Source organism: Hemitrygon akajei, unplaced genomic scaffold (genome assembly GCF_048418815.1).
Source record: "Hemitrygon akajei unplaced genomic scaffold, sHemAka1.3 Scf000037, whole genome shotgun sequence".
Taxonomy (NCBI): domain Eukaryota; kingdom Metazoa; phylum Chordata; class Chondrichthyes; order Myliobatiformes; family Dasyatidae; genus Hemitrygon; species Hemitrygon akajei.
This window is the reverse complement of record NW_027331923.1, coordinates 2,890,263-2,917,330: the sequence shown is the minus strand read 5'-3', so window position 1 is coordinate 2,917,330 and position 27,068 is coordinate 2,890,263. Positions and strand designations below refer to the sequence as shown.

At 43.7% G+C, this 27,068-nt stretch overlaps 2 protein-coding genes across 2 annotated transcripts in view; both read right to left on the bottom strand.

Moving 5' to 3' along the window:
- LOC140720156 (uncharacterized) overlaps window positions 1-7,503 on the bottom strand; it is a 39,598-nt gene extending 32,095 nt beyond the window's left edge. The window contains exon 1 of the mRNA XM_073035041.1: window positions 7,318-7,503. Within this exon, the coding sequence (XP_072891142.1) occupies window positions 7,318-7,503 (186 nt within the window). The remainder of the gene's footprint in view (window positions 1-7,317) is intronic.
- LOC140720188 (uncharacterized) overlaps window positions 1-27,068 on the bottom strand; it is a 393,541-nt gene that overhangs the window by 76,983 nt on the left and 289,490 nt on the right. The window lies entirely within an intron of this gene.

Sequence of the window (27,068 nt, the reverse complement as noted above, 5' to 3'; positions counted from 1 at the left end):
CAGGCTGTGTTGGAACCGTTTCTTTTCACATTATATGTCAATGGCTTGGATGGCGGAATTGAGCGATTTGTGGCAAAGTTTGCGAATGATACAAAGATAGATAAAGGCGCAGATAGATTTGAGGAAGTAGAGAGGCTACAGAAGGTGTTAGGCAGATTAGAAGAAAGGGCAGAATGTAGCAGATGGAATATATTGTCAAGAAGTTTATGGTCATGTACTTTGGTAGAATAAATCAAAGGGTAGTCTATTCACCAGGTGATAGAATTTTTTTTTAAAAAATGAGGCGCGAAGAGTCTTCGGAGTCTTTGTGCAGGTTGACATGAAGGCAAATTTGCAGGTTGAGTCGGTGGTGAGGAAGACATGTGCAGTGTTAGCATTCACCTCGAGAAGTCAAGAATATGAAAGGAAGGACGAAATGTTGAGACTTTATAAACCACTGGTGAAGCCTCACTTGGAGTATTGTGAGCAGTTTTGTGCCCCTTATCTTAGGAAGGATGTGCTGACGTTCACAGGTTGTTCACATGAATGGTTCCTGGATTGATCCCCTTGTCGTATTAAGAGCCAATGTGGATCTTCATTTGGTTTTATCACGTGTAGAATCACCTGCTCTTATAATGGTCGATGTGACAGAAGCTCAATTTATGACCCAATCTATGACCTGCCTAGGAATTATGAACCTGCATTCCCAGATTCCTCCATTCTCCCATACTCCTCAATTGCCTACCATTCACTGCGTATGTCCTTCTCTACTTGGTCTTCCCAAAGTGCAACACCTCACACTGATCTGCATTAAATCCCATCTGCCATTTTTAGAATTTTTCCAGCTGCTTAATTCATGCTGAAAGTTTTGATCACCTACTTCGCTGCCCACTCACGCTCTGAATTTAGGTATCATCTGCAAAACCAGTTTACCAGAATACTATTGATACTCAGAAGTTTCTATATCCTGTCCCTTAAAACGTCTTCCAATAAGTTACCCACGACTGATGTCAGGCTCTCCTGCCTCTAAGTTCCAGGCTTATTCTTCGAACTTCCCTTGATCAGCGGAAGCTAATCTGCAGCACCTCACCCGTGGCTGAGAACATTTTAAATCCCTCTGCCAAGGTCCCTGCAATTTCTTCATTTACCCACCGACATGAATCGGGGAGGACTCCCTATCTGCACCTAGGCATTCATCCACCATAATTTGTCGCAAGTCCGCAAACACCCCTTTCCCCATAATCCGTATATGGTCCATGACCTCAGTGCTGTTCTGCCCCATTTCCTTTGTCCATGTGCCTGTTTCTGAAGCACCTACAGACACAAAACATTCAAAATATCTTCCCCGTCTCTCTGGGAAGACTATTCTGATCGCCAATGGACACAATGTTTGTCCCTTGCAGTTTTCGTGCTCTTTCTACATCTCCAGAGACCCTTTGGATTCTCCTTCACCTTGTCTGCTCGAGAAAACTCATGCCTTCTTTGATTCCTGCTGAATTCCCTGTGAAGTAGTTCATGTTTTCTTATGCTTCCCGAGTGACTCATTTCATATGAGCTGTCTATGCCTCTTTCGTCGTCTTAATCAGACTCTCAGTATGTCTCTAAAATCAAGATCCCTGAAGCCTTGGCCTTTATTCCAACAGGAACATATAAACTCTGCACTGCTGAATGTTTTCAACTTAGAAAGCATTGTGACCCAATCGACACCGGCCTGAACTCTGCTGATGACATCGAAATTGTAGTGTTTCCAAACTACAGTCAGATTCCGAGGACCAGTTATATCAATCTACACAATTATCTTGAAACTGATAGAATTATAATCACTAGATACTGAGTTTTCCCGGGCACACATTTCTGTCACTTGTAAACTACGACCTCCAGCATCTCATCCACTCACTGAGGAACACTACTTCCTCGATCCGAGGTGTTTCTCACCCTGGCATGTGAGATTCAACATACCTTTCCGGAGTCTCATTCTCGTCAACAGAACCCACAGTCTGTCCCCCTAACTGGTGAATTCCCGCTTAGTACTGCTGAAAGGATGTGTAACGATTTGTAATGATTTGGAAACGTATGGCCTAATTAGGGACAAACAGTAGAATTAGAATCATAGAGAAGTACAGCAAAGAATCAGGCCATTTGCAACGCGCAGGCCACGCTGAACCATTAAATAGTCTTCTCTACCTCTACCATATTTGTACCTATCCACACTTCGCTTAAACCTTGTAATCGAGCTCACAATGACCAGCTGCTGGCAACTATTTCAACTATTGAGCGAAGAGGCTACCTGTCATGTTCCGCTTAAGCTTTTCACCTTTCACCATTAGCCCATGACTTTTGGTTGTAGTCCCACACAACGTCAGCAGAAAAATCTTGCCGATCTATACCCCCTTAATTCTGTACACCTCTATCAAATCTACTCTCAATCTTGCACTTTGCAAGGATAAAGTTTTAAGCTATTCAGTTTTTAACTCAGATAATCCAGACCTGGCAACATCTTTGTAAATTTCCCCTGTGCTCTTTCAACCTTAGTTACAGCTTTCCTGTAGCTAGGTGACGATAACCGAACACAGATCTCGTAGAAGGCCTCATCAGTATCTCACACGTTACATCCCATCTCCTATAATCGATGCATTGATTTATGAAGGCCAATGTCCCAAACAGTCTGTATCCTTTTGAAGCCACTTTGAATGAATTATAGATCTGTATTGCCAGATCCGTTTGATCTTCTACACTCCTCAGTGCCCTTCCGTTCACTTGGTAAGACCGACCCTGTTTGGTTCTATGGAAGAGCAACACCTCCCTCTTGTCTGCACTGAATTCGATCTGTTATTTTTCAGCCCGTTTTTCCAGCTGGATCAGATCATGCTGCAAAAACAGGAAAGCCATCTTCACTGTTGACTACACCCCGAATCTTGGTGGCATTCAGAAACTTGCTGATGTACTGTATCATATTATCATCTAGACCGTTGATATCGATGGTAAACAACAACGGACCCAGCACCGATCGCTGCGGCACTCCACTGGTCACAGGCCTTTATTTAGAGAGGAGACCATCTAATACCACACTCTGGCTTCTCACACAAAGCAAATGTGGCAGCGTCGGCGCATCTGAGGGTATGACGAATCTCAGGTTGTTTCATTTATAGATACCTTAATAATGAATACACTTCGAAGCTTGAACTTTGTTCTTGCTATCTTTTAGGGTGGGGCAGCTACTTGCGAACTGTTTGAAATCATTCTTGCTCTGGGATAATCAAATGAGCATGTGGAGAGTGTCAGCGGGTTTGGGGTGCGCACGAATTCGGCAGTGCACATAGATTTGGAGGTGCTCACTGATATGTGGGTGCACACAGATTTGGCGTGTCTGCGGAATTGGTACTTTGACAAAACACAAGATTGTTTCATTTTTGAATACTTTAATGATAAATGCACCTTGAACTTTGTTCTTGCTGTTAGTTTAAGATGGAGGCCGCTATTTACTGAACAGTTTGGCATGATTATTGCTCTGAGATAATATTCCATGCAGGAGGGTGTTACTGGGCTGAGGAGTGCGCTCAGATTTGGGGATAAGCGCAGGTTCTGAAGTGTGTCAGCAAACATGGGGAATTAGGGGGTGTAGGTCGATTCGGGGTGTGACGAATCTCAAGGTTGTTTCATTCAAAGTTACTTTACTGATGAATACAGTTTGAATTCTGAACTTTGTTCTTGCTGTTTTTGTAAGTTGGAGGCAGGTATTTTGTAAACGGTTTGAAATTGTTCTTGCTCTGGGGTAATCTAATGTGCAGGTGGGGTGTCAGCGTGTTGGGGCTGCACACTGATATAGGGGTACAGACCGATTTTGTGCACACAGGTTTAGGGGTGCCCCTAAACAGGGGCTGCACACTGATTTGGGGATGTCGGTGGATTTCACTCTGCACAGAGATGTGTGGGGTTCATTGGGATTTAGGGGTGCATATGGATTTTGGGATGCACACAGATCTCGGAATGTGCCGGCCAGTTTGTGGGCACACACTGATATGGGGTGTGTTCTCAAATGTGAGGGTGCACACGAATTTGGGAGAGCGGACAGATTTGGGTGCCTCGTTATATTTGGAGCGTACACACGGATTTGGGGGTGTAGGTCGCATTCGCGATGTTATGAATCTCAAGGCACTTTATGAATAAATACCGTTTGAACTTGAACTTTGTTCTTGCTGTTTTTGTCAGGTGGAGGCAAGTATTTTGTAAACGGTTTGAAATTGTTCTTGCTGGGGGGTAATCTAATGTGCAGGTGGGGTGTTAGCGTGTTGGGGCTGCACACTGTTTTGGGGGTGCAGATAGATTTTGTGCACACAGGTTTAGGGGTGTCCCTAAACAGGGGCTGCACACTGTTTTGGGGGTGTCGGTGGATTTCACTCTGCACAGTGACGTGTGGGGTGCATATGGATTTTGGGATGCACACAGATCTATGAGTGTGTCGGCCAGTTTGTGGGCACACACTGATATGGGGTGTGTTATCAAATATGAGGTTGCACACGAATGTGGGAGAGCGGACAGATTTGGGTGCCTCGTTATATTTGCAGTGTACACACGGATTTGGGGGTGCAGGTCGATTTCGGATGTGATGACTCTCAAGGTACTTTATGAATAAATAAATAAATATTGAAGTTGGACTTTGTTCTTTTTTTTTGCTATTTTTGTAAGGCGGAGGCAGCTATTTGGTGAGCTGTGTGAAATGATACCTGCTCTGGGATAATCTAGTGTGCATTTGGGGCGTCACACTTCGCTATCAGGTGTGGGGAGAGAACCCGACGAGGTCACCTGTTGAATGACAAACCGACGGACGGCAAGCCGCAACAGCAAGGAGTTTTATTTAGTGCCGGATGGAAAAGTACAAAAGCTGCCGGAAATGTGTGTAGAGAAAAATATATTTATAAAGAAACAAATGAAAACAAACGCCCATGCACAAAAAGTACAAATATACAGACGCTTTCTCAACGACAAACTTTGTCTTTTAACTTTCCCTTATAACTATTCCACAACCGTCAAATCCAACCTCGCAACGAAAGACTGGGCGTTTAAATCTGCATCCGCCGGCTGAGATTCTAACATGCTAGCGTTTTATTTCACAACATATGCCACAGTTAAATCCATAGATCAGTGTACATCTGCCCGGATGAATATAAAGTAATAATGCCCTCCCCACCAGTGGTGTTACCTGTTCAGGGTGTGGGGCACCTGACCCCACTAACCCGGGTTTTATTTCAGGACCCCTCAAACAGTCCTTCTGGTCTTTTGGGGCCGTTCTGCTGTCCACAAGCCCCTGTAACGGTATGAGTGAAAACAAATGAAAGTGTTTGGAATGACTGTGTCTAGAATCCTTATTTTTATGAGTTATAGACCAGCAGTGCAAGTTAAATGAAAGGATCGTTTTGATTAGCCAAGCCCGCCATTGTTTCACTGCGGGGTGTGTAAACGGTGAACTCCCAAGAGCTGCGGAACGGGGTGGGGGTGGGTGGGGGGGGGGAGGCGTGAACCACTGGGGAACCTAAACCATGGACAGAACGAGGACTGACTAACCGGGCAAAGGGTCAAGGTTAGCAGAGAATTATCATTCCCAACCTGTTCAGTCACAGTCTGTTTCGTTGCTGTACTGTGTCTGTGACTGTCTCTAAGGTGAAAGGAACAACAGGAAGATGGGCCGGAGAGTTTGTTTCCATGCCGTAGTGTCTGTGACTGACTCTAATGGGGGAGATGCGGCAGGAGGATGGGCCGAAATGTCTCTCCTTGTGTCTCTCCCTCTCCCATTTTCTACTGCTAATGGGATAGAATGGGTACAATGATGGGCTGAAGGGTCTGTCCCAGTGTCTGTGGACAATGGGATAGAACGGGCAGGAAGATGCGCTGAAGAGTGTTTCTGTGCTGTCGTTTCTGTGATTCACTGTAATGGGACAGAATCTGCAGGATGATGGGCAAAATGGCCTTCTCCTTCGCTGTCACGTCTGTGCCTGACTCTAACGTGACACGATTAACGGGATAATGGCCTTAACGGGCTACGTGGTGTTGTGTCTGTAACTGTCTCTTACAGCCATGATGATGTACGAAGGGTCTCTTTCTGTGCTCTACGTTTTGAGACTGACTCAAACGGGACAATAATGTTAGGTTGATGGGACCGGTCGGGTTAGTGAGTCAGTCTAACGGGACTGGAATGAACCGGTGATGGGTCGAACGGACTGTGTCTGTTGTGTCGTGTCTGTGTCTCATACTCAAGGGACAGGAACGACATGGTAATGGGCAAAGTGTCTGTTTCTGCCCTGTGGTTTCTTTGACTGTTTCTCGCGGGAGAGGAGCAGCAGGGTGACGGGCCGAAGGGCAGTTTCTGTGCTGTCATGTCTGTGACTAACTCTAAGATTGGGGAATTACATGAACAATTAAAATGGTTAAAGCCTAACTGAGTTATTGGCAGCTTGACAAGTCGTGCTGTGAGAATAATGTATGAACAAAGAAGTGTTTGTTGCATGAGAGAAGCTGCCTTGTGTGCCTTATCAGAATGTGTGTGTGTGTGATAAGGGAAGGTTTTAACAGCCGCCCAAATCGTACTCAGGAACTCAACTGACTTGTAGGTTTTCCCAAGCTCTCTGTGCGTCAACACAGCAACGCAAGCTTGCTAATAAACAGTTTGTTCCCTCATCTTGGCGGGGAAAAGCCACTAACGGGACCCAAAGAGAATAACGAGGTTCCGTTTTCTCCGGAACAGTAAGTGAAGACGGGTGATTGGAGTTCTCCGAATAGTAAGTCATGACGGGTGGTTCCAGACCCCTGGAATACGACTTAGACAATCATCGTTCCAATTGTTTAAACATTTAGGAAAAGACAATTGGCCTGCAGGAAATGCATTCGATTTGAATTTAATATGGCAGGCGGAGCAGCGAATATGGAAAGGGAAGACAGGGAAAGAGTGTGGTCGCCTGATTGGCCGATGGAGGAAAGAGGCAGAAATAAAGACATAAATTAAATTGTCGGACGGATAGCGGAAAGCGAAGATGGATAGACATCCGTGAGAAAAGAAGCAATCCTCGTAGCTGGCAGGAGCTGAGAGCAATTTGTGAAGAATGGGATAGGGGACAAAAACAGAGGAGACGGGGAATGAAATTGTATTGAAGACAAAACATACTGACCATGAAAGAACGAATAAAGGTAAAAAGGAAACGGAAAATAACAATAATTCTGGAGTAACCCCGCCGCTATCCAGACATACCGACGATGCCCCCAACGTTACTGATAATGACTGGGAATCTATAAGGCGATCTCAGCATCCCGCCGTACTACCCACAGCTGCCTCGGGGCCCGTTTTACCACGGTCAGGATCCCCACCCCCATATGGCTCTCCACCTGGTGCGACAGTCGGTACCTCGACAGTCGTTGCATCGCCACCGACCGAGGAAGCTCCTCCAGAACGGTTGCGATGCCCAGTTCCCGTTTCCGCACGCACACGCAGTCAGACTGGACCTCTCCCAGACTGGCTGCCTGAACAAGGGCCATTGGTTTTACCGGGACCGACACAGACTCAGCATCAATTACCCATGGGGGCCGTTCCTCACCCACAAGCCGGAGTGGCGGGACAAGCACCCACTATCCAAATCCATAAGCCCTGGACACCTTCCGAACTCTGCGGTTACTGAATGCCGCCCCTGACATAAACGGCCGAACCCCAAGGTATGTAAGAACCGTCCTGACTCCCGAGATTTGTTCCCTCTGGTTCCGGCCGCCCTTACTCCTACTGATCAGACGCGATTCACCACTCGGCTCGGACATGGCAACTGCGACCAGTTAATCGTGACCGGGAAAACCGAACCGCAGGTGTCTGAAAATATACTGAACGCCTTGTCCCACGTTCTGCCCCCCACCACGGATGTACCTAAGGTAATCCCAGTAAACCTGGGATCCCTGATCATTTCCTGGAACGCTTTAGTGTTGTTAATTCTCCACGACCGGGAAATCCACTTTACGCAGCGGGGAACCAGTCACCACCGTTGGTGCTCTGCTCCTCCAAGCCCTGCCCAGCAAGGTGGCTGACAGGGTCAGAGTGAACAATATCAACCGGTCAGGACCCACTCAAGTGCAACTTAATCGGGCTGTGAAGGCCTTTTGGGATCGTTCTGAAAATCCCCCTGACCAGAGTTAAGACGGAGCATGTGCAGCAAAGGAGACCCGCCTCACGCATTCCGCCCGGATTAAATCAGAGACCCGCATGGGATCCTTTCTCAGATCTGCCTAATGCCCCGTTCGCACCACCTCCCCGTCCTCGCCCCGTCTCTCGGCATGAACGCTGCAATTGTGGCCGAAGGGAACACTGGCAGCGGGATTGCTCTGATCGCCAGCGGGGCCAGAGAGACACAGCTCGGCCTGGACTCGCCGAGCCCCTTTCCAGCTCATAACCCTTTTGCGTGACAGACTGCCCTCGAGATGCCCATCCTCAACACCAATCCAGCTGATGAACCCCTCTTCACCCTCACTGTCAGCGAACATCCTTTACAGTTTATGGTCAACACTGGAGCAACTTGCTCCTCCGTACAACAGTCAGTTGTTAGCCAACTCCTTCTACCCCTTTCTGATAAGACGGCCTCCCCCCAAGGACTGGGAGATTACGTAATTAGCAAGCCCCTCCCACTTCCTGTGACGTAGTATCCCGAAAGGAGGATGAGTTTGCTGCCTCTGGCAACACTGGGATGAACATAGCGGCAAGGATATACTGTGTGGTCTGAGTTTACAGATCGAATGCAGTAATGACGGCGTATGGGTCTCTGGCCCAGTTACAATGCGACAGTATCCTAATTTCCCATCTCACAATGGTAGTGGCTCGATATAGATCCCTCGGTAATCCCATCTCCTGCCCCTCGAGACTCTCATATTGCTTTACCGATAATTCAGATTTCAAATCCTTCTACTTTCTATTGTAGCAGACTATCTCTGTGTCAGTGATGGGAGAGATTAAGGAGCTCAAAGGAACTGCTCTTGTATTAGCATAGATCCCCCGTGTGGAAACTGTCCCACCTCGTTTTTCCATATATCACCCTTACTGTTGCCCCTCATCACAAACCAAAGGATCTGGGATTTCTAGCCCGCATCCTCGTGGATCAGGCTAACACTCAGTGTTATACCCTCCAAGGTTTCCCGAAGGAATCATCCTGTACTACCACGAATCATATACCGTGACTGTGGCGTACTTACTCGCCATCTGCCCACTGTTCCAAAGAGCAAAGTGGAACCGAACTATAGGCCTCTAGTAAAGCGGAGGTGGGAAGGGTTTACATTGACAGCGTCCATATTGCCATTAGGGAAGAGGTAAAGTTACCCGCGATTTCACAATATCCACTCAAATTCCAAGGCCGAGTTTGGTTTTGAGCCTCTGATCCGTTCTTTCTTACTACACGGAATCATAGTCCGGTGCACCTCGCCCTCCGGTACGCCCATTTTCCGTGCGAAGCCCGGACGTACGGAATATCGCTTAGTACAGGACCTCAGAGCCATTAGCGATGTGGTTGCACTTGTATGCATGCTGTAGGGCGCAACCCAGCCACCATACTGGGTGGCGTCCAGTCTGACGCCTCAGTCTTTTCCCTCGTGGATTTGCAAAACGCTTCTTTATCCATCCCAGTAGCCGACACGTGCCAATGTCTCTTTGTCATTCCCTATAAAGGCCAGCAGTATACCTGGACCAGCCTAACGCAGGGTTTCATTCAGTCTCCAACAAACTTCTCCCGGTGGAGAATTGATGGCTCAGTTGACCACTTTCAAGCCCCTGAGGGCTCGACGATAGTCTAATATGTTGAGCAAGCATGTCTGAAGGATTCTACAGCCCTTCTGAATTTCCCACATCACTGTGGCTACATTGTTTCTCCCTCCAAAGTCCACGTCCCTCAAAGTCCGCATCTGAAGATCCTGGGGATGGTCATCTCTGGTTCCGACACATCTCTCCCCTCAGAACGCATAACCCCTTTTGTTAATACCTCATCCCCCACTACGCTAGCTCAGATGCGTTAATTCCAGGGCCTTGTCAATTTCTGCCGCACTTGGATTCCCCCATGTTGCCCTACTCACCAAACCCCTCGCCCCTTATTTCTCACCCAAATGCGAGATTCCCTTTCAAATCTCAGAGCAGGCCCGACAGGACTTTGCTTCCTTCAAGCAAGCGCTGATGTTGCACCCTTCCTTGGCCGGCCCCTATATGATCGCCGTTTTACACTCTGTGTGACAATCAAGGACGGGTGAGTCACCGCTGTCCTTTCCCAGAGCCACGGGGATCGACAACGATCTGCCACCTACTTCTCCATGAACTCGATCCGGTAGCTTCCGGTTTGGCTCCCTCCAATCAATTTTTCTCTGCAGTATGCAGTATGCAGTATACCTTACCTTGCACCAGCCGGTGGACAGAGTCACCTCTCAGGACGTAGTCACCTCGCTGAACATCCGCTAAACTCAGTGCTTTACACTGTCCCGCCGCACTAGATATGAGGTCCTTTTTCTACAGAACCCAGGTCTCCAATTTACTCCTGGCCTACTGCGAACCCAGCCACGTTTTTGAATGCCCACCTGAGCGTTCAGATTCAACGCCCGATGACTGTGCAACAATAAACCACCAATCGACAGAACTCCCACCTGACGCGAGTGACGTCCCTCTCGTTAACCCGGGCTTAGTCTCTTATATTGATGAACGCTCCATTACAGACAGGGAAGGCCAGCGCTGTGCATGATCTGCTGTTATTTTCAACATAGAAACCGTGGAGTCCGCTTCCTTCCTTTCACTTCACTCGGCGCAGTAAGCTGAGCTCTTTAACTCACCAAAGCATGAGCCACTGGGAAACGGCAAATATTTTACAGACATTACATATGCCTTTGGAGTCGCTCATGACTTCGGATTAGGGATTATGTCACCTCCTCTGGTATGCCCATCACTGATAAATTTACATTGACAGCCTTCTGTCCACCATCTGCCTTCCTTCACAGTTGGCCATTATTAAGTGTTCTGCACACACTCAAGGCACTACGGAGATTAACCGTGGAATCAACAGGGAGGACTCAGCTGCTCTCACGGGAGCACTGATTGTTCCCCAAATGACGAATCGACGGGGAAAAACTGAAAACCCTGGTTCCGAATCGGAGGATGTGCCTGGAACTGAGGAAGAGCGTGTTTTACAGAGGGACGACTCTGAAAAAGAGAAAGCCACCTGGGAATCGGCTGCATGTTTCCAGTCATCGACCGATGACCTCTGGCTTATTCCTGCCCGTCAGGTCTGCGGACCTGAAAACATACTGGGCTAAATAGTAGATTTTTTACACACCAATACTCACCTTGGCAAGGAGGGAATGGTAACACAGTGTTTGGAATCATGGTGGAGCCCGGACACGGAGGAAGTAGCAGAGAATATTGCCAGACGATGTCTGATATACTACGAACATAATCCAGGAAAAGGCACCCCATGCCAAAGGGCTATAGCCCGTTGCCAGGATACCCTTTCTGCCAACTACAACTCGATTTTATTGATTTACCGCGAATGCACTGTTGTAAGTATTGTCCTGTAATTCTTGATGTTTTTACTGGATGGATAAAAGCATATCCTTCTAAAGAGTCCCCCTGGAAGAAAGGAGACATCAGAGAGACAGAGGTGCAAATAATAAGGATGATGCGGAAAACCCTTCGGCTTATCCCAAGGATTACACAAATATGGACATTGATAATCTTGGTGTCATGGAATGGAAAGAAGGAAATGTGGAATTACGTGCAGAATTAAAAGAGCTAAAAACTGACTGGCTAATTGGCATCTTGACAGGTCGTGCAGTGAGAATAGTGTATGAACAAAGAGGAGTTTGTTGCATGAGAAAGCTTCTCTGTCTACCCTTATCAAAGAATGCACATAATAACGAATGTATTTCAGCAGCTGCAATCGGGACTCACTTGGGTTGAAGATTTTCCGAGGCACTGTGAGCGGGGTCCCTGTAGATCAACTGAGCGCGCAAGCTTGCTTAGACAGAGGTTGTAATTAAAAAAAAAAGCACTGTGCTTGACAATTATTCCCTGGATCTGATCCTAAAGACCTCTGGTGAAGAGGTAGAATTACAGGATGAAAGAAGATCATATAGAAGAATATGACATTATGGAGAGATAAGATAGAGGCAGGAAAGTTATTTACAATGGTAGCTGAGACGACTAGAGGGAATAGACTCAAGATTCGGAAGAGTACATTGAGGACGGAGATGACTAGGAATTGATTGTATGGAATTATTTTCCCAATACTGAAGAGATAGTTGGATAGATATTGCACAGAGGGGGGATTAAGGGTTATGGGGAAAAGGCAGGTAGGTGGAGATGAGTCGATAGTCAAATCAGCAATGATCTTACTGAATGGTGGAGCAGGCTCGACGGACCAATCGGCCTACTCCTGCTTGTATTTCTTATGTTCTTATGTCACAACTTGTGTCTCCTTGTTCAGGAAAGGAAGCAGAGCTAACACTGGAAATTATAGACCGGTGTATTTTTTTTTTAGTGGTGGGTACGATGTTGGAGAAGATCCTGAGACGCAGGATTTATGAGCATGTGGAGGAGATAATCTGATTGGGGATAGCCAGTATGGTTTTGTCAAGGGCAGGTCGTGCCTTACGATCCTGATTGAATTCTTTGAGGATGTAACAAAACGCAAAGATGAAGGTTCAGCAGTAGATGTAGCGTGTATGGATTTCAGTATGGCGTTTGATAAGGATCACCATGCCAGGCTCCTTCTTAAAGTAAGGCGGTGTGTGATCCAAGGAGACCTTGCTTTGTGCATCCAGAGTTTGCTTGCCCACAGAAGGCAAAAGATGGTTGGAGATGGTTCGTATTCTGCATGGAGTACGGTGACCAGTCGTGTTCGGCTGGGATCTGTTCTGGGACCCCTCCTCTTTGTGATTATTATAATTGACCTGGGTGAAAAAATTAGAAAGGTAGGTAAGTAATATTTCTGATGAAACAAAATGAGTGGGGGTGTTGTGGACCTTTATTCCCAGATCCGTTTGATCTTCCACGCTCCTCAGTGCCCTTCCGTTCACTTTGTAAGACCTACCCTGCTTGGTTCTATCGAAATGCAGCACCTCTCTCCTTGCTGCATTAAATTCCATCCTCTATTTTGCAGCCCATCTTTCCAGCTGGTTCAGATCCTGCTGAAGTCCACGAAAGGGTTCTTCAGTGTCAACTACACCGCCGTATGGAGTCATCCGCAAAGTTGCTGATCCAGGCTCTCACGTGATCATGCAGATCGCTGATATAGATGGCAAATAACAACGGGCCCAGCACCGATCCCTGCGGCACTCCACTGGTCTCAGGACTCCAGTCAGATAGGCAACCATCTACTGCCACCCTCTGGCTTCTCACTCACAGCAGAATTTGGAGTGTTGGTGGATTTGCGGTTGTGACACAATACAAGGTTGTTACATTTATAGACACTTTAGTAATAAATGCACTTTGATGCTTGAACTTTGTTTAAGGTGCGGCAGCTATCTGTCAACTGTTTGAAAGGATTCTTGCTCTCTGATAACCTGATGCGCATGTGGAGGGTGTCAGCAGGTTTGGGGTGCGCACAGATTTCGGAATGGACACAGATTTGGGGATGCGCAGAGATATGTGGGTGCAAACAGATTCGGGGTGTCTGCGGATCTGGGTTATGATAAAACCCAAGGTTGCTTCATTTTTGATACATTAACAATAAATGCACTTTGAACATTGCTCTTTCTATTAGTTTACAGTGCAGCTATTTATTGGAAAGCATGAAATGAATCCTGCTCTGGGATAATCTACCATATATGTGGGGTGTTTCTGGGTGCTCACAGATAAGGCGATGTGCGCAAATTTAGGGGTATGTCGACGAAAATGAGGGGTCAGGGTATGTAGGTCGATTTGAGCTGAGAGATTTCATTCACAGATTATTTGCCAATATATACAGTTTGAATTCTGAATTTTGTTCTTGCTGTTTTTGTCAGGTGGAGGCAGGTATTTTGTAAACGGTTTGAAATTGTTCTTGCTCTGGGGTAATCTCATGTTCACGTGAGGTCTCAGGGGTTTTGGCTGCACACGGATTTCGGGGTGCAGATAGATTTAGGTGTTCACACAGATTTATGGGAGTCGGTAAACAGTGGATGCACACAGTTTTTTTGCGGGGGGTCGGTGGATTTGGCGGTGCAGACTGAAGTGTGGTGTGCATTGGGATGGGGGGGGACATGGATTTTGCGATGCGCACAGTTCTCGAGATGTGTCGGCCAAAATGGGGGTGCACACCTATGTGGCGATGTATGCAAATACAGGGCTGTGTTGTCGAATATGACGGTGCGCACGAATTTGGGAGTGTTGGCAGATTTGGTGGTGCACACTAATTTGGAGGTGGAGGTCGGTTTGGGGTGTGCTGAATCTCAAGGTACTTCACTGATAAATGCACTTTGAAATAATTTGAACTTTGCTTTTGCTATTTTTGTAAGGCGGGGAAAAGTATTTTGTGAACTGTTTGAAATGATCCTTGTTCTGCACTAATCTAATGTGCACTTGGGGGTGTCACATCTCCCTGTCAGGTGTGGGGAAGCAAACCTGACGAGGGTCTACAGTTGAAAAGCAAACGGGTGGCAAGCCGCAACAGCGCGTTAGTGCGAGGGGTTTTATTCAGTGCCAGGTGGAAAAGGTGCAACACCTGCCCAAAAGCTGTGAAGAAGAAATATACTTACAAATAGACAACATGAACACAAACATGTCTGCATTAAAATTTGCAAATATACAGAGGCTTTCTCCACGACGAACATTGTCTTTTAACTTTTCCACATAACTATTCATCAACCGTCAAATCCAGACTGAGGGTTTGCATCTGCCTCCGCCTGGTTGAGAAGAACTAGGAAACCTACCGTTCATCTGCGGGCCACGTAGTCCAGACAATTCTAATTTTTCCCGATGCAGAAATGGAACATTCTAAACAGCAATCTGAAATGCTACAGTTTTATTTCTGAGTTAAACCCATAGATCAGTGTCCACATATTCAGATGAATACAAAAGAATGTTGCCCTCCCACCAATGGCCTTACCTGTGCAAGGTGTGGGGCCCCTGACCCCATAACCCAGGTATTATTTCAGGACAACCCAGACGGTCCCTCTGATCTCTTGGGGCCGTGCTGCTGTTTATAAACCGATGTAACGGTGTGAGTAAAAATGAATGAATCTGTTTGGACTGACTGTGTCTAGAATCCTTTTCTTTATCAGTTATGACCGGTAAAGCGGGTTAACTGATGGGATTGTTTTGATTAGCCAAGCTAGTCATTGTTTAACTATTGGGGAAGGTAAACGGTGAACTCCCAAGAGCTGCAGAACAGGAGGGCAAAGGGCGTGAACCACTGGGGAAAACAGACCATGGACAGAACGAGGAGGTGTGACTAACCGGTCAAGACCGAAGAATTATCATTAGCATGACAGGATGATGCGCCGAAGTGTCTGTTTCTGTGACTGTGTCTGTAACTGACTAAAGGGACAGGATTTTCAGGATGATGGGCTGAAGCGTATAGTTTGTGGTATTATGTCTGTAATTGACTGCAACAAGACAACCACTGCAGGATGATGGGCCGAAGGATCTGTTTCTGACCAAAATTACTCGCCCCTTCACTTACCGTCGCATCATAAGACCCCATGATATCGGAGCAGAATGAGGCGATTTGGCGCACCGATTCTGCTCAGCCATTTCATTATAACCGTATAACCATATGACAATAACAGCACGGAAACAGGCCATCTCAGCCCTTCCAGTCCGTGCCGTACTCTCAACTAGTCGCACTCAGCACATAACCCTACATTCCATTCCTGTCCATATACCTATCCAATTTTACTTAAGTGACAATACCGAACCTGCCTCTACCACTTCTACTGGAAGCTCGTTCCACACAGCTACCACTCTTTGAGTAAAGAAACACCCCCTCGTGTTACCCTTAAACTTTTGCCCCCTAACTCTCAACTCATGTCCACTTGTTTGAATCCCCCTACTCTCAATGGAAAAAGCCTATCCACGTCAACTCTATCTATCCCCCTCATAATTTTAATTACCTCTATCAAGTCCCCCCTCAACCTTCTACACTCCAAAGAATAAAGACCTAACTTGTTAAACCTTTCCCGGTAACTTAGGTGCTGAAGCCCAGGTAACATTTTAGTAAATCTTCCCTGTACTCTCTCTATTTGTTGACATCTTTCCTATAATTCAGTGACCGGAACTGTACACAATACTCCAAATTCGGCCTTACCAATGCCTTGTACAAATTTAACATTACATCCCAACTCCTTAACTCAATGCTCTGAGTTATAAAGGCCAGCATACGAAAAGCTTTCTACACCACCCTATCCACATGAGTTTTCACCTTCAAGGAACTATGCACCAGTATTCCTAGATCACTCTGTTCTACTGCATTCTTCAATGCCCTGTGTTACGTACCCGTGACACGTGACAGTGGTACCCTTGTCACGTGACTGGGGTTGAAGTTATACTGGACATGAGGTAATGGTTTTGTGATGGTGGAGTGATGTCATTTTCCCGCCAGTAGAGGTCATGTGACAGGTTTTTTCTACAGGGTATAAAAGGAAGACCCACCCTGTCAGGTGGGGCAGTTTGTGGCGGAATTTGCTAAGATGACTTCATGTCACTGCGTGATTTAATGTGATGACGCAGTTTAGTTAAAAATGAAGTTTTATACAATGCCTAAAGTTTAAAAGGTCACTGCCAACGGTTTCTTTGCTGATGGAGATTGGACAAAAGTTTGGAAGGATGGAGATCGAGGAAAATCGATTTTCGACGGTGGATTGAGTTCGACCTTGTTTGATCCTCATTCGGAAGGATTTCGTTGACTATTCTCGTTGGTAATCCCTGGGTTGACCAGAAAGGATTGAGAATAGTGTGGGAAGAAAGGTCAGTACTTTTGAGCCATTATATTTTATAAAATTCTTCGTGGGAAAGTTCGACGCCGGGGAATCGAAGGACATCGACGTGGAAGAGAATTTGCATCGCTTTAAAAAGTCTCTCCTTTTAAAAGTACTGTGAGCTTTTGAACTTTTGGCATATCGCTATAAAGAACTGTTTTCTTTCGCCATATCGTTCTAAAGAACTGTTTTTTCCCAATACCGCTTTAAAGACTGTTTGGGACTGCAAAGCTATTAAGAACTGTGAATGTGTCGCACAGCAGCTGTTTTCCGGTTACGTTTGGGTTTGTTTACTTTTGAGGGGGTTTGTTTCAGTGTTTAATAAACGTGTTTTTTGTTGTTAAACCCTTGCCTATCTCATCTATATTTATTGTTGCCTGAATACGTAACATTAATTATGGGGGCTACGTCCGGAATTGAATCGTTTGAGTTTAAAATGCTTTTTGAATTTTGAATCGGTGTTTTGGTAACGGGGATTGCTCGATTTTTTTTGTTTGTTTGGCTTGTGAGTGGTATTCGGCAACGATGAATATTGATGAGTTTCTGGATTCGCCAGACGCGGATTTGTTAGCGACGGCGAAAAAATCTGAAGTATCTGTGATTGCTAAGAGATTGCAATTTAAAGGTATTTTGGCGACTACATCAAAAGCTGCAATACAGAGAAAGATCGCATCACATTTTGTGGCTTCGGGTCATTTTGATGAATCGATTTTAGAATCGTTTCCAATAAGTAATCTGGAGATGCAGTTGCAAATCGAACAAATGATGTTAGAGAGGTGTAAAATGGAAGCTGAACAAAAGCAGAGAGATTTTGAATATGCAATGGCGAAATTAAGGTCTGGGAATCAGTCTTCTGATTTTAAAAAACCGTTTGTTGCTAGTCAAGAAATTAAATTGGTCCCTCCATTTAGTGAAACAGAAGTGGAAAGATATTTTCAACATTTTGAAACTATTGCTCGGATGTCAGAGTGGCCGAAAGATAAATGGTCAGTGTTGTTACAGAGTGTGATTAAAGGCAAGGCACAACAGGTTTACACAGCTTTAACTGCTGCGCAAGCATTAGATTATGATATTGTGAAAACGAATATTCTCAAAGCATACGAATTAGTCCCAGAAGCGTATAGGGAAAGATTCAGGAGTTTGAAAAAGTCTGTGGAAAAGACTTATGTGGAATTTGCCTATGATAAAGCTATGTGTTTTGAGAGATGGGTTTCTTCCAAAAATGTAAATGAGGACTATGATACATTGAGAGAGCTGATTTTAATGAAGGAATTTAAAAGAAGGATTCCTGTTGAAGTAAGGACCTACTTAAATGAGAGGGATACTGATAAATTGCAGGACTGTGCTAGATTAGCTGATGAGTATGTTTTAATCCATAAGAATAAATTTCCTCAGGGTAGAATTTTCAAGAGGAAAAATAATATGGAGACTCCCGGTAAATTAGAAATTAAATCAGAGGTTAATGAGAGAGGTAAGGAGGAAGGAAAACCTGTGAAGGAAAGACAGTTTGGTCTTATTTGTAACTATTGTAAGAAGCCTGGCCATGTAATAGCTAACTGTTTCAAATTGAAAAAGAAAGAGAAGGAAGCTGTTCCAGATGCTTGTGTGCAACATACTGAAGCACCTGTAAAGTTACAGGGTTTGGTAAACACAAATGAGGATTTGTTAGAGTCTGACAAAGTTAGAAAGGGATATGATCATTTTATAACTGAAGGGTTTGTATCCTTGAAAGAAGGATCTACTCTGGTGCCAATAAAAATTCTTAGGAATACTGGAGCTTCTCAATCACTGATGATAGATAGTGTGTTGAAGTTTAATGAAGAGAGTGATACTGGTGAGGTAAATTACATAAGAGGTGTTGGAAGTGATTTTATGCCTGTACATTTACATGAAGTAAATTTAAAGTCAGGGTTAGTTACAGGATTTGTTAAAGTAGGACTACAGCATAGCTTACCTGTGAAGGGTATTTCTTTATTGTTAGGTAATGACTTGGCAGGTGGACAAGTTTTTCCTGAAGTGCATTTGACAATGGAGTCAGAGGAACCAGAGATGAATTCTAACACAGATTCTTCCTGTGTTGTGACTAGAGCGATGGCTAAAAAAATTGATGTGAAGAATGAGGTTGTTACTCATGACTGTTCGACTCAGGATGTGAGTTTTGAGGATGTGTCAGAAACTTTCTTACCTTCGTTGTTTGAACAAGATTCTGGGAGTAAGTCTGACTATGAAGATTTATCTCTGTCTCGGAAGGAGATGATAGCAGAGCAGAATAGAGATCCTGAGATTGTAAAATTAAGGGAACAAGCTTTACTAGGTAGTGAAATTGAGAAGGTGTCAGTAGGATATTACTTGGAAAAAGGAGTGTTGATGAGGAAGTGGAGGTCGCCTACAATTCCTGCAAGTGAGGAATGGAATGTTGTTTATCAGGTAGTTGTTCCTAAAGTTTATCGAAATGAGATTTTGACTTTAGCTCATAGTGTGCCTTTAGGTGGACATCAAGGGGTAAGGAAAACTGTGGACAAGGTTTTAAAACATTTTTACTGGCCTGGTTTAAGAAAAGATGTGGCGATGTTTTGTAAGACGTGCCATACTTGTCAAATTGTGGGTAAACCAAATCAGGTTACACCAGTAGCTCCATTACAACCTATTCCAGCATTCGGTGAACCGTTTTCTAAAGTTATTGTAGATTGTGTTGGTCCATTACCAAAGACAAAAACTGGTTATCAGTATTTGTTGACTATCATGTGTACTTCGTCTAGGTTTCCAGAGGCAGTACCACTTAGGAATATAAAAGCTAAAACTGTGACGAAGGCTCTTATAAAATTCTTTACTTATTTTGGATTGCCTAAGGAAATACAAACTGATCAAGGTAGTAATTTTATGTCTGGATTGTTTCAACAGATAGTTTATAAATTGGGAGCTAAGCAAATCACTTCGTCTGCATACCATCCAGAATCGCAAGGTGCCTTAGAGAGGTTTCATTCTACTCTCAAGAATATGATTAGGACATATTGTGTGGAAAATGAAAGTGACTGGGATGAGGGTATAGTCTTACTTTTATTTGCATTAAGGGAATCGGTACAGGGATCTTTAGGTTTTAGTCCATTTGAACTTGTGTTTGGGCATAGAGTTAGAGGACCTTTAGCTTTATTGAAGGAACAGTGGATTAGTAAGGAAGTGCATGCTAATTTGTTGGACTATGTTTTGAAATTTAAGGACAGGTTACATAAAGCTTGTAGTTTAGCCAAGGAAAATTTAAAGTTGGCTCAGGAGAAAATGAAAACTTGGTATGATAAGGAAGCTAGGATGAGGATGTTTAAGCCTGGAGATAAGGTGTTGGTTCTTTTCCCAATGCAGACAAATCCTTTACAAGCTAGATTTCATGGACCTTATGAAATTGTGTCTAGAATCAATGATGTGGATTACGTAATAAAAACTCCAGATTGCAGAAGGTCAACACAACTTTGCCACATAAATATGATTAAACCATATTTTGAGAAACAATCTGATACTGTGACTGTTGTGGTTAGTGAGAATGAGTTTGATTTAACTGGGAACATGATAGATGATTCATCTGACTTTCATTCTAAATCTAACATTGTTTCTGTTAGGTTACCTAATTCGACCATTTTGGAAAATATGGATGAGAAATTAGCACATTTACAGCTAGAGCAGAAACAACAGATGAAGGAATTGATTTTTAAGTATAAGGATTTGTTTCCAGATGTTCCCAGAAGGACTACTATAGCTTCACATGATGTAGATGTTGGAGATGCCAAACCTATTAAACAACATCCATATAGGATGAACATGGAAAAATGTGAACTTGCTGAGAAAGAAATTAAATACATGTTAGAGAATGATATTATTAGACATTCTAACTCGAATTGGAGTTCGCCATGTGTTATGGTGCCAAAACCTGATGGTAGTATTAGGTTTTGTACGGACTATAGGAAGGTGAATGCTGTAACGAAAACAGATGCATATCCAATTCCTAGAGTAGATGATTGTGTAGATAAAGTTAGGAAAGCAAAGTTCCTTACAAAGATTGATTTATTGAAAGGGTATTGGTGTGTTCCATTAACAGACAGAGGTAGAGAGATTTCTGCATTTGTAACTCCATCTGGGTTATATGAGTATAATGTTCTTCCATTTGGGATGAAGAATGCCCCAGGTACTTTCCAGAGGATGATTAATTATGTGATTCAGGAATTGAAAGATACTGATGCTTATATTGATGATTTAGTGACAGGAAATGATACTTGGGAAGCACACGTAATTGCGGTGGAGAAATTGTTTGAAAAGCTTTCAAAAGCTAACTTGACTATTAATTTAGCCAAGAGTGAATTTGGACATGCCACTGTGACTTACCTTGGTTATGTTGTAGGTCAAGGTAAGGTAGCTCCTGTTCAGGCAAAAGTTCAGGCAATTTTAGAGATTCCCACTCCGACGGGGAAAAAAACTCTCAGAAGATTTTTGGGAATGGTAGGATATTATAGAAAATTTTGTAAGAATTTTGCTAATGTTGCCCTTCCATTAATTAATCTTCTGCAGAAGAATGTGAAGTTTGTGTGGACAGTGCCTTGTCAGGAAGCATTTGAAAAATTGAAAACAATGACATGTCAACAACCTGTGCTTAAGGCACCTGACTTTGAAAAACCTTTTTCATTAGCTGTAGATGCTAGTGATGAAGCTGCGGGAGCAGTATTGATGCAAAGGAATGAGGGTGATGAGGTTGATCATCCAGTAGCTTGCTTTTCTAAGAAATTTAATAAGCATCAAAGAAACTATTCAACAATAGAGAAATAATTGTTATCTCTTGTTTTGGCTTTGGAATATTTTGAGGTATATGTTGGTACAACTCAAAAACCACTTATTGTTTACACTGATCATAATCCGTTAGTTTTTCTGAGTAAGATGAAAAACAAAAACAGAAGATTGTTAAATTGGAGTTTGATGTTACAAGAGTACAATATTGTGATAACTCATATTAAAGGTAGAGATAATGTGGTTGCTGATTGTCTATCTCGATGTTGAATGTACAATGTAATATTTTTTTTGTTTGGAGTGGTTTTTTTATTGTAACATTCCTACTGTATTATATATTGTGTATGTTATATAATTTATACATTTGTTTTTTTTGTAAGAAATTGTTAAAATTTTTGTTCTTGTCAGACCAAAAATGTTTTTTTTGGAGGGAGGTGTTACGTACCCGTGACACGTGACAGTGGTACCCTTGTCACGTGACTGGGGTTGAAGTTATACTGGACATGAGGTAATGGTTTTGTGATGGTGGAGTGATGTCATTTTCCCGCCAGTAGAGGTCATGTGACAGGTTTTTTCTACAGGGTATAAAAGGAAGACCCACCCTGTCAGGTGGGGCAGTTTGTGGCGGAATTTGCTAAGATGACTTCATGTCACTGCGTGATTTAATGTGATGACGCAGTTTAGTTAAAAATGAAGTTTTATACAATGCCTAAAGTTTAAAAGGTCACTGCCAACGGTTTCTTTGCTGATGGAGAGTGAACAAAAGTTTGGAAGGATGGAGATCGAGGAAAATCGATTTTCGACGGTGGATTGAGTTCGACCTTGTTTGATCCTCATTCGGAAGGATTTCGTTGACTATTCTCGTTGGTAATCCCTGGGTTGACCAGAAAGGATTGAGAATAGTGTGGGAAGAAAGGTCAGTACTTTTGAGCCATTATATTTTATAAAATTCTTCGTGGGAAAGTTCGACGCCGGGGAATCGAAGGACATCGACGTGGAAGAGAATTTGCATCGCTTTAAAAAGTCTCTCCTTTTAAAAGTACTGTGAGCTTTTGAACTTTTGGCATATCGCTATAAAGAACTGTTTTCTTTCGCCATATCGTTCTAAAGAACTGTTTTTTCCCAATACCGCTTTAAAGACTGTTTGGGACTGCAAAGCTATTAAGAACTGTGAATGTGTCGCACAGCAGCTGTTTTCCGGTTACGTTTGGGTTTGTTTACTTTTGAGGGGGTTTGTTTACTTTTGAGGGGGTTTGTTTCAGTGTTTAATAAACGTGTTTTTTGTTGTTAAACCCTTGCCTATCTCATCTATATTTATTGTTGCCTGAATACGTAACACCTGCCATTTACGATGTATGTCCTATTTGGATTATTCCTACCAAAATGTAGCACCTCACACTTAACAGCATTAAACTCCAACTGCCATCGTTCAGCCCAGTCTTCTAACTGGCCTAAATCTCTATGCAAGCTTTGAAAACCTACTTCATTATCCACAACGCCGCCTACCTTAGTATCATCTGCATACTTACTAATCCAATTTACCACCCCATCATCCAGATTATTAATGTATATGACAAACAACATTGGACACTGTACAGATCCTTGAGGCAAACCACTAGTCACCGACCTCCAACCAGACAAACAGTTTATCCACCACTACTCTCTGGCATCTCCCAGCCAGCCACTGTTGAATCCATTTTACTACTTCATTAATACCTAATGATTGTACATTCCTAACTAACCATCCATTTGGAAGCTTGACAAAGGCCTTACTGAATTCCATATAGACAACATCCACTGCTTTACCCTCATCAACTTTCCTAGTAACCTCTTCAAAAAATTCAATGATTTGTCAAACATGACCTTCCACGCACAAATCCATGTTGACTGTTCATAATCATACTCTGTTTATCCAGATAATTATATATACTATGTTTAAGAATACTTTCCTTTAATTTACCCACCACTGACGTCAAACTGACAGGCCTATAATTGCTAGGTTTACTCTTAGAACCCTTTTTAAACGATGGAACCACATGAGCAATACGCCAATCCTCCGGCACCATCCCCGTTTCTAATGACATTTGGAATATTTCTGTCAGAGCCCCTGTTATTTCCACACTAACTTCCCTCAAGGTCCTAGGGAATACCCTGTCAGGGCCTGGAGATTTATTCACTTTTATATTCCTTAAAAGCTCCAGTACTTCCTCCTCTTTAATCGTCATAGTTTCCATAACTCCCCTACTAGTTTCCCTTACCTTACACAATTCAATATCCTTCTCCTTAGTGAATACAAAAATCTAAGGTATTTTTGTGTCCTCTCTAGCCACAGGCGAGGACTGGTTCATGGCAAATGTTGTATCTATATTTAAAAAGGGAACAAGGGAAAATCCTAGAAATCTTAGCCCGTTGATTCATACATCAGTTGTGGGGAAATTCCTCACAAAATTCTTCAGTAAAGGCAATGCAAGCATTTAGAAACAGTTGCCTAACTGGATAGAGCCATGATGGCTTTGTGTGAGGCGTAGCATGTCTTAACAACTTGGTTGAATTGTTTGACAAGATAACAAGTGAGATTGATGAAGGTAGGGCAGTGGATGGTGTCCACATGGATTTTAGTAAGGTGTTTGACAAAGTCCCTCGTGGGAGGTCAAACCAGAGGATTAAGACGCATGGGGTCTGTGGTGTATTATCTTTTTGGATTCAGAACTGGCTTGCACACCGAACACAGAGGGTAGTGTTTGAAGGGACTTATTCGAGCTGGAGGTCTGTAGTTAGTGAAGTTCCGCAGGGATCTGTGCTGGGAACTCTGCTGTTAGTAACAGATATAAATCAACTGAATGAAAATGTATGTGGGTGAGTCAGTAAATTTGCCAATGAAACGAGGACTGGTGGACTTGTGGAGAGTGCAGAAGACTGTCAAAGAATAGAACGCGATATAGACCAGTTGCAGATATGGGCTGCGAAATGGCAGATGCAGCTTAACCCACATAAGTGTGAGGCGTGCTGTGTTCCACCATTTTGTGTGCGTTAAGTGTGACGCGTTGCAGCTCGGCACGACAAATGCAAAAAGACAGAACTCTGTTTAGGGCACGATCTTTCACAGTATTGCTGAGCAGAGAGATCTTGGGATCCAAGGTCACAGCTCGATGAAAGTTGCTAAATAAGTTGATAAGGTGCTTAAGAAGGTTTATTGAATACTTGTTTTCATTAGTCGAGGCACTGAGTTCAAAAGTCAGGAGGCTCTGCTGCAGCTTGAAGAAAAAAAAAACACTGGTGAGGCCACATCTGCAGTATTGTGAACAGTTCTAATCGTCTACTATTGGAAGGATGCTGAGGATTTGAGAAGCTGCAGAGGATACACAGCTGTCTGATTTAGAGGACATGTGCTATCAGGAGAGGCTGGAGAAAATCGTTTTTTTTTTCTTCTGGAGTGTCGGAGCATGAAGAGTGATCTGTTGGATGTTTAACCGATTATAAGAGGCATAAATAGAGTGGACTGAGTATCTTTTTCCCCAAGGTTGGAATGTATAATCCTGAATTTAAAGAAGGGTTGCTTTGAAGGTATGAGACGTGAATTAGCTGAGATAGACTGGTAAATTATACTTAAGGATTTGACGGTGGATATGCAATGGCAAGCATTTAAAGATCGCATGGATGAACTACAACAAGTGTTCATCCCAGTCTGGCAAAAGAATAAAGCAGGGAAGGTAGTGCACCCGTGGCTAACAAGGGAAATTAGGGAGAGTATTAATTCCAAGGAAGAAACATACAAATTAGACAGAAAAAGCGGCACACCTGAGGACTGGGAGGAATTCAGAGTCCAACACAGGAGGACAAAGGGTTTAATTAAGAAAGGGAAAAAAAGATTATGAGAGAAGGCTGTCAGGAACATAAGAACTGACTGTAAAAGCTTTTATAGATATGTGAAAAGTAAAAGATTGGTTAAGATACATGTCGGTCCCTTACAATCAGAAACAGGTGAATTGATCATGGGGAACAAGGACATGGCAGACTAATTGAATAACTACATTGGCTTTGTCTTCACTGAGGAGGACATAAATAATCTTCCGGAAATAGTAGGGGACCGAGGGTCTAGCGAGATGCAGGAACTGAGGGAAATACATGTTAGTAGGGAAGTGGTGTTAGGTAAATTGAAGGTATTAAAGACAGATAAATCCCCAGAGCCAGATGGTCTGCATCCCAGAGTGCTTAAGGAAGTAGCCCAAGAAATAATCGATGCATCAGTGATAATTTTTCAAAACTCCTTAGATTCTGGATTAGTTCCTGAGGATTGGAGGGTGGCTAATGTAAACACACTTTTTAAAAAAAAGAGGGAGAGAAAAACCGGGGAATTATAGACCGGTTAGTCTGACATCGGTGGTGGGGAAAATGCTAGAGTCGGTTATCAAAGATGAGATAACAGCACATTTGGAAAGAGGTGAAATCATCGGACAAAGTCAGCATGGATTTGTGAAAGGAAAATCATGTCTGATGAATCTTATAGAATTTTTTGAGGATGTAACTAATAGAGTGGATAGGGGAGAACCAGTGGATGTGGTATATTTAGATTTTCAAAAGGCTTTTGACAAGGTCCCACACAGGAGATAAGTGTGCAAACTTAAAGCACACGGTATTGGGGGTATGGTATTGATGTGAATAGAGAATTGGTTGGCCAACAGGAAGCAAAGAGTGGGAATAAACGGGGCATTTTCAGATTGGCAGGCGGTGACTAGTGGGGTATCGCAAGGCTCAGTCCTGGGACACCAGTTGTTTACAATATATATTCATGATTTAGACGAGGGAATTAAATGCAGCATCTCCAAGTTTGCGGATCAGACGAAGCTGGGCGGCAGTGTTAGCTGTGAGGAGGATGCTAAGAGGATGCAGGGTGACTTGGATAGTTTAGGTGAGTGGGCAAATTCATGGCAGATGCAATTTAATGTGGATAAATGTGAGGTTATCCACTTTGGTTGCAAGAACAGGAAAACAGATTATTATCTGAATGGTGGCCAATTAGGAAAAGGGGAGGTGCAACGAGACCTGGGTGTCATTGTACACCAGTCATTGAAGGTGGGCATGCAGGTACAGCAGGCGGTGAAAAAGGCAAATGGTATGTTGGCATTCATAGCAAGAGGATTCGAGTACAGGAGCAGGGTGGTTCTACTGCAGTTGTACAAGGCCTTGGCGAGACCACAGCTGGAGCATTTTGTGCAGTTTTGGTCCCCTAATCTGAGGAAAGACATTCTTGCTATAGAGGGAGTACAGAGAAGGTTCACCACATTGATTCCTGGGATGGCAGGACTTTCATATGAAGAAAGACTGGATCGACCAGGCTTATACTCGCTGGAATTCAGAAGATTGAGGGGGGATCTTAT